Source organism: Enhydra lutris, unplaced genomic scaffold, assembly GCF_002288905.1.
Source record: "Enhydra lutris kenyoni isolate GAN:26980312 unplaced genomic scaffold, ASM228890v2 scaffoldscaffold19, whole genome shotgun sequence".
Lineage (NCBI taxonomy): Eukaryota > Metazoa > Chordata > Mammalia > Carnivora > Mustelidae > Enhydra > Enhydra lutris.
Genome location: NW_019154103.1, coordinates 19,229,032 through 19,244,594, shown reverse-complemented (window position 1 = coordinate 19,244,594; position 15,563 = coordinate 19,229,032). Strand labels below are relative to the sequence as shown.

General features: G+C 39.4%; 1 protein-coding gene across 1 annotated transcript in view; it reads left to right on the top strand.

Moving 5' to 3' along the window:
• Positions 1–15,563, top strand: part of LOC111148337 (multiple C2 and transmembrane domain containing 1) — a 525,636-nt gene that overhangs the window by 333,245 nt on the left and 176,828 nt on the right. Inside the window, exons 11-12 of the mRNA XM_022504845.1 lie at positions 9,812–9,998; positions 15,407–15,500. Of these exons, the coding sequence (XP_022360553.1) occupies positions 9,812–9,998; positions 15,407–15,500 (281 nt within the window). The remainder of the gene's footprint in view (positions 1–9,811; positions 9,999–15,406; positions 15,501–15,563) is intronic.

The following is a 15,563-nucleotide window of genomic DNA, read 5'->3' as shown; positions in this document are numbered from 1 at the left end:
TGTGCAAAATGCTCGTTTATCTTTAAAGTGGCATTGATTTGGGGTACATATATTTTAGGTTGGTGAATTGCTACTGACTTTATTTGTTGCATTGTTATGAGGGCTAGGGCATTGGAACTGCCCATGATAGCCAAGTGCTATAGATGTAAGCTTCGCTAGAGAGCTATAGTTCATCAAAAATTAATTGTTATCTGATTATTAATAATTAATTGGTTATTAATAATTAACAATCAAATTAATTTATTTCCTATCTAATTGTTAATTATTATTAATTATTGATGGTGTTTGATAAGGAAAATCTATTCCAAATGGGCAAGTTCAGGATAAAGAACAAATGCTTCCAAATTCTATAAGCATAAAAAATAAATCTGTGACTGTATTTAATGCAGAAGGAAGGAGAATGTGAGATGTGTAAGTATAGTGTGGCAAACAGGGAAAATAGCCTTTGACTTTCCCTATTAACAAAAGTAGCGTTCTCTGTAGGTTGAAGGTCATTGCATTTGACACTCTGTAGGTCCTGACTTGCAATGTTTCTTATTTATGATACCAATTTGTCAATGACTCTTTTACTTCCTATATAGAATGGAAACAATCCTCCTGCATCAGTAATTTGGAAGTACAAAGACAGCTAGTCAGAAAATTCTAAACTGAAGAGAGTTTTTTCATGAAATCATTGTATTTCACTATTTTTCTTACTAAGAATTGAGTGAAATATTTCCTTAGGGAGATCGACAATATTTAAGGAGAGAATGGAATGTGTCATTGATTCTTGTCTTGGTTTTTCATAAAATCAACCCAAGCCAAATATATTAAGATTTCAATCTATTTTCTTTCATGGGTTACTATTCTTTTCTTGTGAAGATTTCTTGCAAAAGTTTATACTCAGTGCAATGTTTCTTACACAGTGGGCTAAGTTTTCAAGGACGGTTTTCATGCACCACCCTGTGTATATTGAATGGTTTACCTTCAAGTCAGTGAATGAAGAATTTCACAAGTTTGTGGAAGTATGCTCTGATAACACAGTCTCCCCAAAGATAGTTAAACAGTGACAACTTCTGTCAACAGAAAGACAAGAAGAGTATTAGCATTTTGTAATGTCAGAGATGGTTTAAAATGTGCATAATTGTGAAACTTTAAAACCACGTAGTGGTTATGTATTGAATTCTTTAAAACACAGAGATTCTAAAGAATCACATATTATATTGATTTACAATATAAAATTGTACAATCTGTTATGTATCATTAGTTTTACTAATGTAAAATAGTTCTCATGCATTACGAACTCTCAAAAAGCTTCATCATTTTATTGTGAAATTAGGTCAGAATTATAAAATAAGTGTTTTTTTTAAAAATGACCCCCACCCAGGGCACCTGGGTGGCTCAGTGGGTTAAAGCCTCTGCCTTCAGCTCAGGTCATGATCCCAGGGTCCTGGGATCCAGCCCTGCGTCCCCTGCAATGAGCTCTCTGCTCAGCAGGGAGCCTGCTCCCCCCTCTCTCTCTCTGCCTGCCTCTCTGCCTCCTTGTGATCTCTGTCTGTCAAATAAATAAATAAAATCTTAAAAAAAAAAAAATTACCCCCACCCAAGAAATCCTGTTGAGGTTTGTCTTCCTGTTCTGAAGGCTTTGTTTTTGAATGTCTTGCTAATCATGATGGCTTCATAGTATCACGAGCTAACACGTCAAGACACAGCACACACTTAGGAGTTTATCGTTAATGTAGATGTAAATTTCAGTTGCAGGTATTATTCTTGATACTTCGGGGTTGTTTTGGCTGAATTTTTGTGAAATCTGATTATACCGCCGTTGGTTAGTGACTCCGAACGTCGCTGACACGGAGCTCCGCCGGGAGAAGGGTGGTTCTGCGTATTCTTGTTTATCATTCTGCTCACTTGTGCTTGTTCAATTAGCATTATCTTCCATCCACAGTTTCTTTACTGGGATCTTTTAAAGCCAATTGTCCATTTTGTGGGGATTAGTTCAGTTAAAACTAGATTATATAATCCGTAAATCCACTTAACAAGGCATATATGAACTGCAATTCAGTGAAAGCAAGTCAGCAAGTAAAGGGGCCACCGCCAGCCCCTCTATGTTATGCAGCTCCTACTCTTTTCTAAAAACCTTGCAGGCCGGAAGTTATGTATCTGGAGCATGGGCCGGCTGTGTTAATGCATATATCGAATATTTTTAAAGCTTGATTCTTGTCCTGTGCAGGATGATTTAGGGTTTTGTTTTTGTTTTTTGTTTTTTGTAATTTAAAAACAGGAGGTGCAGAGGACCATAGTGGAAGTTAGGGAAAACTGAATGGGAAATCATCAGAGGGAGAAAAACCGTAAGAGACTCTTAACTCTAGGAAACAAACTGAGGGTGGCTGGAGGGGATGGGGGTGGGGAGGATGGGGTAACTATGTGATGGGCATTAAGGAGGGCACATGATGTGATGGGCACATGATGTGATGGGTGCTGTGTGTTATATGCAGCTGATGAATTACTGAACACTACATTTACTTCCTATACCCCAGCGTACTCACATGTATGTACATGTATGTATCCAAGCACAAGTCTGTTTCATCTGGGAGGAATAGCATTGGTTACTGATTCAGAAATGGCAGATAGAAAGGTAAAGGAGAAAAAAGGTGATAAGAACACTGAAATTTTACTATGGTCCTCTGCACTATTTCTTATGTTCCATGTATGAGTGAAACCATAGGATAATTGTCTTTCTCTGATTGACTTATTGATTGGTAGATTGACAAATTGGGTTCAGCAGGGATAGTAAGTTTTAAAATTTTCCAGCATTAAACCAAGGCATGTGTGATAGAAAGATCACACATTATACTTAGATCATACTTTCAATTTTTCAAAATACTTTCTCATCTATTATGTCTGTGTTCTTACAACTCTATGCAAAGAGAGGCATTTTTTAAAAAAGATCATCTATTTGTTTGCTTATTTATTTATTTATTTATTTATTTATTTATTTTAGAGGGAGAGGTGAAGGGGAGAAGGGGAAGGAGAAGAAAATACGATCTCGAGCAGACTGTGCTGAGCACAGGGCCTGACGTGAGGCTGGATCTCACCACCCTGTGCCAAAACCGAGAGTCGGACGCTTAACCGACTGAGTCACCCAGGCACCCCAAGTGAGGGTATTTTTTTTTTAATTCCACTTGATAAATGAGGAAAACTGATGTACAAGTACTTAAAGTGACTTGCATAATCTCAGAATCCTAATAAATAAGCTTTATTAAAACCTCAGTATTCTAAACCCTTAGCTATGGACCCTGAAACCATTGGAACTTTGTTCAAAGCAACATGCTGAGTCTGTGGTATTTCTGGGGAAAAGGAAATGAGAAACTAGAAGGCTTAGCAATGGCCGATGCAACAAATCAGATCAAAATCTGTTGGATTTTAATGCAAAATCCAACAGAGGCCTGCCACATAAAGCACTTTAAAAGCAATTAATGCATAAATTAGTGAATGAGTGATTGCAACAAGTGTTGAAAAGAAATTAAACCACTTTCTAGGAAGACAATATAAGATGGTAGAACGAGCGCCTTGCATGCTAGCTGTGACTCTGCCGCTGTCAGCATGGGTAAATTTTTGGTCTCTCTTGATTTCTGTTTTGTCCGTAACTACTCCAGTACTTATAGAGCACCAGCTACATCCCAGGAGCTAGGCTAGGCACCTGCCATTGCGGTGTCTCAGGATACTGGCAGAGAAAGACAACCGCAGGGTATTTCGTCAAGAATGAGTAAAAATTTGGCAAGCAAAGATAGATGCATCATATCAGGCAGAGGTGTGTTTGCCTTGTGCAAACACAAAGAAAAAGGTAAGGCCTAGCCTGGATGGTGGGAGGATCATAAGCTGTCTAGAATGACTGCAGTAGTCAGTGTGAGTCAGCCAGTGATACACAAGCTGATGGTAGGTCAGAAAGGGCGCCACTGCCTCGCCAAGGAGATTCTGTGGGTGGTGGGAACTGAGAAGAGAAGCATGGTATGTTTGTGTCGTTGACAGCTGTAACTGAGGGGATTGACTTGTATCAATGGTTTTTGCCTTCACCAGATTCCCTGAGAACAGAGCTTGAGGCAATGATTAAGTGCTGATCATTGGGAGGTACAATTCCAAGCACTGAAGGGGAGAGAAAGAACATAAAGCAGGGAAGACTAGGAGGCAACACAAGGCAGTATGTTATGGGGAGGCGCCCTGCTTCCTGTGTTTCAGAGACATAGCTGGTTGCTGTGCACCCACGTGGCTGCATGTGGACAGGCAATATGGAGAATCATACTTTGAGGCACTCTGTGAGAAGGAAGGAGGTGTGAGGAATGACCTTCCCATCTCCTCTTTCATCAATCTCAGTTCACCCCGCAAGAAGACAATTTCTGCATTGTTTCATCTGGTTACTTTGACAGGTGATCAGGGAACCAGATCCCACAACCCACAGTGTGGCTTTTTATCCAAACATAGAAGCAGTCTTAGAAGCCAGAAACTTGGGGCATGTGGCCATTGGGCCTCAATGCACAGTGGCAGCCAGGGGAGAGCCCAGCTTATTTTGGCAAGTGATTGTTGAGCCAGTCTAGGTGGAAGCCCCATGAGGACCCAACCACAGTTAATTAATTGGTCATGGTGGTGGAATGAAAAGCTGTCCCTTGAGAAGGCACAGCCAAGGTCACAGCTGTAGCAAAGTAGGCAGCAGAAGAGCCAGGAGGCCATGACTCCAGGAGAATCTAAGGGGATGGTATACATATCCAATAAGTTTTCAGACCTACATGTGGAACATCAATATGAAACAGATGCAAGACGAGCTATTCTTTGAACCAGAAAGGAGTCCACACCTTAGTTCTTCAGCTTTCTCCCTTCCATGGTGACTTTTGAGGTACCCCTTAGTGTTCCTTGAGAGGCAATTTAGAAGAGATGAGATTATCTGCCTTCTAGCATCAAATTGAGACTTTGTGTGGGGGGCGGATAATACATTTGAGGAATAACAACATTTCGTTGCCTGTAAGATGAATTTGGTCTCTTAGTTGTTTGGCTTGTGGAATTGCAAAGAAAGGAAGATGTAAACAAGCATAAGCATGGATAGAGTTGTAGTGAAGTGTGAAATTTGGGGTTTGCAGGAATTTGTAAGTTCATCTAGTTCAATTACCTCATATCACAGATATAAGAACTGGAATTCAAGGGGGTATGTTGTCTTGGGAAAGGTCATAAAACTAATTAGTGACAGATGGCTGAAACCAAGGAAATCTGACTCCCGATCCTGAGCTCTTTATCCTGTGTACACGTCGGATATATGTACTCCATGAATTTGCTTCGGTACTTTTTAAATTTTGCATTCTCATTTTTTTTTAAAGAATTTATTTATTTATTTGACAGACAGAGATCACAAGTAGGCAGAGAGGCAGGCAGAGAGAGAGAGAGAGAGAGAAGAGGAAGCCGGCTCCCCACTGAGCAGAGAGCCCAATTCGGGGCTCGATCCCAGGACCTGGGATCATGACCTGAGCCGAAGGCAAAGGCTTTAACCCATTGAGCCACCCAGGCGCCCCTTGCATTCTCACTTTGATATCAGTTTGAAACTATTAATTTATGCCTATTCTGACCACCCAGATGACCACTGAGGACTTCTATATCCAAAATGTAGTGAACCCTTCTTTCTTTCGGTTTTAACAGTACAGATGGCCTCAATACAGGTGAATCTGCCTGTTGCACTGCTATACCAGATCACCACAGACTACGTGGTTGTAAACAACAGAAATTTATTCCTCACAGTTCTAGAAGCTGGTGAGTCCAAGATCAAGACACCAGCAGATTCTGTGTTTGGCTTCTTGGTTCATAGACTATTGTATTTTCTCTGTGTCCTTACATGGCAGAGGGGTGAGGGATCTCTCTGGGGCCTCTTCTATGAGGCGCTAATCTCATTCATGAAAGCTCCACCCTGAGGATCTAATCACCACCCAAAGACCCCACTCCTAATACCATAACATTGACCAATAGGTTTCAACATATGAATTTTGGAGACAAACATTCAAACCATGACACTGACCTATAGGGATAAGTACTGGGGTCACTTTGCAATAGACTCTTTTTTTTTAAATATTTTATTTATTTATTTGACAGAGAGAGATCACAAGTAGGCAGAGAGGCAGACAGAGAGAGAGAGAGGAGAAAGCAGGTTCCCTGCCAAGCAGAGAGCCCGATGCGGGACTCGATCCCAGGACCCTGAGATCATGACCTGAGCCGAAGGCAGAGGCTTATTAACCCACTGAGCCACCCAGGCGCCCTGCAATAGACTCTTTTGTAGGAGTTCCATCTTTGTATATATTTATTCAACAGCAACAAAACCTTTTTTTTTTTTCAGCAAATTCCAGCAATAATTTGATTTAATACCCATTTACTGCAGTATCAGTGATGGTATAACGCTAACTTTTTTCTCAAGTTAACAAGACAATTTTGCTCAATTATCAGATGACATTTCATTTAAAATGGCATCTGAGCCTCGCTCCTCAGCAGAGTTTTTAGACGAATAGGAGAGCTGACCCCAAACTAGCAAAAAGAACCTTGGAGTCATTAATACTCTCTTCTAATACATTTATATTAATAGGCATTTTCTATATTGGAATTTTTTTTTAAGATTTATTTATTTGACAGACAAGATCACAAGTAGGCAGAGAGGCAGGCAGAGAGAGAGGAGGAAGAAGGCTCCCTGCTGAGCAGAGAGTCTGATGCGGGGCTCGATCCCAGGACCTGAGATCATGATCTGAGTCGAAGGCAGAGGCTTTAACCCATTGAGCCACCCAGGTGCCCCTATATTGGAATTATTAAAGTCAAAATTCTGAAGCATTACATATAGGACAGGATCTGAAACTATTTCTACACAAACATTTTGAAACTTTAGTTGCAGCAAAAAAGCATAATCCTCCCTAAAACTTACCAAGTTAAATTTTATTTTTAGCTTCAGTTTTTTAAATTCAATTTGTATATCTTTCTAAGTTTATCTTCTTACAAGAGCAATAACTTACAGTCTTCTTCTATAGCTTGTATATATTTTAAAAGTACAAAAATTACATAATTCTATGCTTGAAAACTGAGATAATTTTTTCTGTTAGAAACAAGCCCAGATTTCACCCAGTTTAAGAACCATTGCAAATAGACACACTTTGTCCTGGGATACAGTTACTTAATGAAAACTAGTCCAGGAAAAAAGCCTACATCTTCGATTCCACTCTTCCATGTTCAGTTCCTCGTTTTGCTAACAACTAACTGTATATCTATCTCCATTAAGTCATATCACTTCTCTGGCCTTCAGTTTTCTTGTTGCTAAATGAAGGAGATTGTGAGGATCACAAATACCTATGCAAGTTTGAACCAGATATAGAGTTAAGTGAGGTTGTGTAAATAATAGATAGTATTAGGGACAGCAGTTAAGTCAGAGGACACATCCATGGACCAGATGTGATCTGAAAGTTGCCAGTTGGAAACTCTTGGACTAAATCATCTTTATAGCACCTTCCCCAACTCTAGAGCACCCAACACAATGACTCTAACATAAATGAAGAGTAAGCCAGCATCCATATGACCTGTGTAAAATGGTAATAGCCATAGGAAGAAACCTTCCAGAATGTGTCAGTGTATTTTAAGAGTGGTGCAGTGTCACACGAAAGAGTAAAGCAAGGATGGGATTGAGAATTGCAGGATCCCAATAAGTGAAAGAACTTTCTTGTTCCCAACTTTATCAAACCAAAAGTACTGTGTGAATCGTAACCCATGTTTGATCCTCCAGTATCATACTCCCAATCTAATCCGAAGATGAATTCATATTCAACAAACTACAAGTGAGACACTCTGCCAGTTGCTGGAAAGATCTGTAGAAAATCATAATGACGTTTTTCCTTTTTCTTAGAGAATGCATTTGATGGGTTGGTTGTCACCATCGCATCTTTCTCCTCAATTTGGTCCAAGTGTTATTGACAAGAACTTTCAATTCTAATTAAAATTAGAATTTTAGACAGGGATTTGGTATGTTTCTTCAGCCTTCAGAGTTTAAGGGAACAGCGTGAAAGTATTTTGAAATGCTCGTTGTATTTGCAGAAACAGTGAAGTTATTTGATATACGTTCTCCCTTTAGGAAGATGTTTTCCAGACTTGCTACAGACTCTGATTTCCTGCTCTCTTTCAATAGTTAGCATCGACACACATGGACTTTCTGTCCCTGACCAGGGTGTTGCTTTTTCTTTTCATTTCTTGCATCTGTACTCCTCTTCCTCTCAGTTGTTTCAGTTCCAGCTATCTCTCTTGTCATTTTTGATAGGCACAAATAGAACGAAAATGCAGACTTTGGTTCATTTCTAAATTTACTCATACTAGGGAGATGTTTGAACCCAACTATTAGCATTGAAGCCCTATTCATAGAAATTTAATTTAAAAGCAAAGCAATAGCATGCCTGGGTGGCTCAGTTGTTAAGCGTCTGCCTTTGGCTCAGGTCATGATCCTGATTCTGGAATTGAGGCCCACTTCCAGCTCCCTGCTTGGTTGGAAGACTGTTTCTCCCTCTCCCACTCCGCCTGCTTATGCTCCCTCTCTCTCTGCATCTCTGTCTGTCAAATAAATAAATAAACAAACAAACTATCTTAAAAAAAAAAAAAAAGCAAAGCAATAGACAATAAGTGGAGTAAAGAATAAGGAAGAACAGGGCGCCTGGGTGGCTCAGTGGGTTAAACCTTTGCCTTCGGCTCAGGTCATTATCTCAGAGTCCTGGGATCGAGTCCAACATCAGGCTCCCTGCTCCCTCTCTCTCTGCCTGCCTCTCTGCCTACTTGTGATTTCTCTCTGTGTGTCAAATAAATAAATAAAATCTTTAAAAAAAAAAAAAGAAGAAGGAAGAACAAAAATTTAATCAGTCTCTAATAGCTGACTCCCCTGTTTATGATATGTTGCCACGTCTATGCTTAAAATTGTCTATTTCCTGTTTTAAATGCCTTTTGTTCATTTCTACCCCCTTTCTCTCAGTTTATTGGCTTTGCAATCACCTTAGTATCTGTCTCATCCAAATCAATTGACATTTTTATGAAATTAGTTTGCAAGGTGTTTAGTTCTGAGAGAAGAGCTTATCAAGCATGGGCTGCCATGTTGTGAAATCTCTCTTAGTAAAATGCTGGTACATAACCCTTGAGGTATAATTTTTTGGAGGATTTGGTTTTTTATTTAGACTTATGTGTGATGTTCTATGAATAAAGTGGCTTGGTTTTTAAAATGTAAAACCTTATGGCATCATCAAAGTACATATTTTATTCATTGCTTAATAAAATTCATGAATGAAGAACACCCATTGTTTTAAATCCTACACAAGAACTCACATTCTCGGTGGTTTGCCTCTCCAGACAGCTCATGTTAATCTTTCTGTAGGCAAAGCTCCACTTAACTAGGCCATCCAGGGATTGAAAGTGCCTCCCGATTTATGAATTCAGTGACAGTGGGTAGTAATAGAATCAGATAAACATGTTTTTTGTATCTTACAGAAATAAGCAATTAGACACTAAAAATAGTCAGGATCTAAATTTTCGAAGAGAGTGTGCCAAATGGAAGATACATCCTTCCAGTGGTTCAAACAGTGTTTCTATTGATTTATTCTTCACATAGCTCTGACCAGCCTGCACTTTCACTGTTTGATGTGACAAAAAAGGAAGGAAAGAAGAAAGAAAAAAGGAGGGAGGGATGGGGAAAGAAAAGAAGAGAAGAGAAATGAAAAGGAAAAAAAAAAGAAAAGAAAAAAAGGAAAAGAAAAGAAGTAGCCATTTGCTAATTCAAAACATTTGTTTCCAGGTGCCAGGTGGACCTGTCATCCCTCAGTAGGGAGCAGACACACAAGTTGGAGTTGCAGCTGGAAGAGGGTGAGGGGCACCTGGTACTGCTGGTCACCCTGACAGCTTCGGCCACAGTCAGCATCTCTGACCTCTCTGTCAACTCCCTGGAGGACCAGAAAGAACGGGAGGAGATCTTAAGGAGATATGTACGTATGTAACCCTCCTAATTCAGGGCCAGGTGTGATGAGTTGGTAAATGATTTATCTGGAGTGAAAGAATTACATCTGAAGGGCTGTGTGACCATTGAGTCAGCAGAAACAGAGCTGGACAAATGCAGATGCCATTGCCCTGAGGTCCGCATACCTGCTCCTCTCTAGAGTCTCTTCCAAACCAAGTTCTAGATTCTGAGCCTCCCGCAGTGATCTTGTCACGCAGCTCAACTATCATGCAAGGCAACTTCTCATAAAGCCAAGTCAAGCATACAGAATATTACCTCAAAATTAATTCATTGACCCTTCGTAATTGCAATTAAGAGTTCTTTGTCTTTCCAAGTTTGAAATGGAATTAATGACACCTACATTAATTAGTAGCTTGGTAAGGAGAGGATATTCACAGAAGGAATTTTTATTTCAACTGCTTAGAAAAGCCTCACTTCATTCCTTTATCTTATTTTAATTGAATGTGAAATATAATTAAAAGGAAGCCTCCTTACCTTTTGATCACTTGTGGTGTGAAGTGGTGGGATAGTGAGTCATTATAGTAGGCATCCTCAAATTTCACCAAACCAAAATCTCCACACCCCAATCTACCTATTTCCCAGCATCCTCCCTCTGTGCGTTTTCCAACCTGTAGTTTTCTTGAATCAACAGAGAGGGGAGCTCTTACTCCACCATTCTCTCTCAATGGCGGCTCGAAAAAGTGAATGCCTCAGTACCCACGAAGCTGGGGGAAAAAAGCTTTTCCACTTAAAATGACAAAGCTTGTATTGTACAATGCTGCCAGGTGTTTAGAAAGCTTCTCTAGACATTCAGCCATGAAGCCAAGCCCAGACTAACAAAGAACTGCTTAATTTTTTTTTTTTTTTTAGATTCTAAAATATTCCTATTTGCTGACTGACATCCTTCCAATAACTGAATTTAATAAAGATGTACCTTATCGGGCTGTGCAGATAACATGAAGTACCGGTACTAATGCTCTACAATATTCTTCAAACAGATTAGCAGGATGTACGTTTCAGCAAATTTATTCTGGCTATCTCCACCGAATCAGCTGTCTGCTAATGCTTGTACAACTCATCCACCAATGCTGTTATCATAAACAGTTTAATAGAGGTGACTTAGCAAGCCTGAATACTATATATTTTTAAACCACCTAAGAGCCCAACGTATTGTTGGGCGTCTTCTAACATGTGATTGCAATTATGAGAATCATTTCACATTTTGGTACCCACAAAAACGTGTTCTCCTGTTACCAGGGGTGAGCCTTGTGAGTGGAAACAATTTTAAAGGAGTTAATTGGTATATTAATATAAAAATTCTGGGTATTATGAGACTGTATTTTATGGATTAATATTTGATGCTATCCCATATATTAGAATGATAGTGCTAGGCTAGGTAATTAGGAATAATCCAACTATTATTGATTTTTTTTTTTTTGCCGGATGGGCTTCCTTAAATCGGCCATTTCCATTCAGGATTTGAATATTTGTTTCCGCAGTTTCTTTCAAATGTTAGTTATTATTCGAATAAAATGTAAAATACTGTGTGCATGCCCCAGCTGATTCTCCGATTACAAGCTGCTCGACATATTAAAAAGTGAACCATATTTAAATGTGTTTTTTGGTTTGTTTGTTTTGTTTTTGTTTTTGTTTTAGCCCTGCATTTCAAGCATAGGCCTGTATCTCCCTCTGGAGACCTCGTTGCTACAAAGCTACTGTAGGCAGTATAGCACATATGTTATAATTGCTTATAGTAATACAAGGACAGAGACCCATACTGGGTTGTTTCCGCATGTTTCCTTTTTATTACACAGATTATGAAATGAATGAATGCCGTATCATGTCTGAAACATCACTTGTTTCAGAGAAACATACAGAGGAGTTTATTTGGGGAATTATTTATATGTTTTCCTGGGAGAATGTGTTTATTTTTTAAATTTTAGGCGAAACTTACGAATGTGATTTGGCCCTGGCCATAGTGAGGAAAGTAAATGAACTGGCCCCTGGAAAAGCTCTCCGTTTCTGTGTTCAGTTGTTCATTGTGACACTTTGAAGCCCCACAAATTAAACAGACATTACTGTGTGAGCCATTATTTGATCACCTCATTCTGAAAAGATGGCTAATTCCATTTTTCTTTTTTCTTTTTTTCTTTTGGGGAGAGGAAGGCAGGGAAGGTCACTAGGGGGCGGGTAGTAATGGGTAGTAGACCAAGAGCGATTGTATGACCTTTTCAGAACGGGTATGCTGAACCCTTGCTCCCCCTTGTCACAGTTTAAAAACCAGAGGAGCTAGTTTAGAGAAGAAGTTGTTAGCATTCCATTTTTATTATGACATTTCACAGTCATCTGATTTAATGTCCCTTGACCGGATTGTCCACCGTGAGACGATGGGCTTGAAATGTTATTTAGAGCATTGATAAAAGGTGAGCGGTTCTAAGATGACAGCGAGTCATAAGGCTGGTGGTGTGACATTAATTTTCTCCATAACAGAGATGGAATAAGACGTCATGGTGACAAGCTGTCAATCAGCGCCGGCCCCTCAGAGCATCTCGATGCCATAGGATGGGGTATTGCCTCTCCCGTAATAGAGCTGAACTGAGATGCTCTCCCTGACAGCTGCTGCAGCCATAGAGAAAATATATTATACAGCCTTTCATTAAAAAAATAAAGAGGACTCCTCTCCAGAGCATTTCAATCTTTTCCCATCTATTGAGGGCTGAAAGGATTCACAGCAAATCATAGATTCCTCTGCTATGGAAATTTCTGGCTTCAGAAGGCATCCAGGTTTTGAGGCCTTCTAAAATAACCATAAATAACAGGGCAGGAGTACCTCTTGATGAAGCATTCCTGAAAGGTCTATTTTTAAACTGATATTTTTAAGTTTTTTTGCCTTTTTTTTTTTCCTTTGGAATTCTTATTATAAGCGATGTGTCACTGGCCTAAACAGTTGAAGTTGGCAATAAATTCCTGAGTGTCAGCTGACTGGGGGAAAGAAACCCTTCAAACAATAATTACCCCTCCAAATGAGAAGCAGAACATCGGCGCTGAAGCATTAGAAGCTACATGTCTGGGCAGGGAGGTTACTCGTATGAAACAATTCTCAGCCCGAGGACTGATGAGATTTGTTTCAGACACGGCGAAACTTGGTTTCAATTGCACCCGACAATTAAAGGACAGAAATCTTTTGATAAAACCCTTTTCTATCATTAAGATAGGAGACTTACCTGGTTTATAACACTCAGGAAGCCCAGAGATAAGGAGAAGCTTCTCAAACCTGAGGTTACTGCATCAGGAAAACAACATGCCTACAAACCTCCGAATTATAACACTGTTGTCTCAAGTTCCCACCGTTAAACCCTTCGCTTACACGAATTTAAAAGGAAAGAGAGGTGCATTTTTCCTGAACCCTGTCATCTGGGTAGTTTCAATAGATTTTGGGTGATAAACCACTGCTTAAAAATAATACAAGTTTATGGGGCACCTGGTTGGCTCAGTGGGTTGGGCCTCTGCCTTCGGCTCAGGTCATGATCTCAGGGTCCTGGGATCGAGCCCCGCATCGGGCTCTCTGCTCAGCAGTGAGCCTGCTTCCTCCTCTCTCTGCCTGCCTCTCTGCCTACTTGTGATCTCTCTCTCTCTCTCTCTCTCTCTCTCTGTCAAATAAATAAATAAAATTAAAAAAATAATAATAATACAAGTTTAAGAGCTAATCCTGTGCTCAACACTCTTAAAAGTTAGGCTCTGAGATCACCCGTGTATCTGCATTTCCTCCTCTCAGCATACCAAGGTCATAGCTTTAGTGTACACAATGGCTATCATACAGGACTGATAAGGTTAATATCTCAGTAAGTTCCTGCCTGTCAGTATTCTCACATCCTTAATACAAGGATGGGAATGTTGTTTAGTAACAGTTTGATTACTTTGTTATGTTATGCTCCCTGGTCTTAAAGCATTTTAGGGATTATAATACAGAAGTACATTTCTGTATTATACTGAAGTATACTAAAATATCTTACTGTATTATTCTGTACTGAGTAGAAATGCTGGTCTTGTTATAAGTAAAATGCTAGGAAGTGTAAACAAACAAATGCATATCATTGTTCTCCATCAATACTTACTCTTTAAGCATTTATGAATTATTACATTGGTATCTCTCTTTTAATGCCTTCAGGTACTATATTTCCTCAAACACTACCATTATTAATTTGTAAAATTAAATAGGTTTTATCCTTTGGATCTGATTCTTCTATTAAAATTTCCCTACTTCTTTTTTTTTATTTTAAATTTTTTAAAAGACTTTATTTATTTATTTTATAGAGAGAGCGAGAGAGCACAAGCAGGGGGAGCAGCAGAGGGAGAGGGTGAAGCAGGCTCTCCGCTGAGCAGGGAGCCTGATGTGGGGCTTGATCCCAGGAGCTGGGATCATGACTGAGCCAAAGGCAGATGCTTAACCATCTGAGCCACCCAGGTGCCCCATAATTTCCCTACTTCTATATATACTACAATGGCAAATAAAATTACAAACTTAAGAAAAATTATTCATCACTTTTGAATTTATTCTTAGTGATCAATTTGACTTCTTTTAGAAGTTATATATGATTTTTTTCCTAAAACATTCATAGAACTATGTAAATCTTTTGAATCAAATATTAGAAAATAGTATTTCAGTAATTCAGCCCTCATCTAGCACAAGCAATTTCCAAACTCACCAAGAAGAAAACAGTTAAAAAAAAAAATATATTGACTTTCTTAATCCTAAAGGCTGACGTGTGTTTCATGATCAACAACCTAAGACTCAGTACTAACGATCATTAGTCTCCAAACCATTGTGCCCATAGACGACAGATTCTTTGGAGTGCTTCGGTAAAGGAGATTGAAGGGAAAAAGTAGTCATATCCTATTCTATAACTTATTGTTCACTGATAATTATGGGGAAGAAATGTGTTTTTTTTATTCTTTCAAAAAGTTTCATATAGCAACAATTATCTACGTCAATACATACTTGTGTGCCTATGTGTGGGTGCATGTTAATGATGGTGGAAGGGTAATCTGCAATGAAGAAACACAAATATCCCTTTGAATCACTTAAGTGGCATCCTGAGATCAATGATAAAACTTGGTGTTTCGGGGCCCCTGGGTGGCTCAGTGGGTTGAAGCCTCTGCCTTCCGCTCAGGTCATGATCCCAAGATCCTGGGATCGAGCCCCACATCGGGCTCTCTGTTCAGTGGGGAGCCTGCTTCCCTTCCTCTCTCTCTGCCTGCCTCTCTGCCTACTTGTGATCTCTGTCAAATAAATAAATAAAATCTTAAAAAAAAAAAAAACAACTTGGTGTTTCCTCACATACTCTTTGAGACCCTCTAGGACCTTTCTTTTCTAACACTGATGTTGGGGTCTTTCAGAGCCCATTGAGGATATTTCACAACCTGAAAGATGTGGGATTTCTCCAGGTGAAAGTAATCAGAGCGGAAGGATTGATGGTTGCTGATGTCACAGGTAAGAAATGAGGCAATTCTATTGTCTGTACTTATTTATGTATATTACTCTTATATATATAAT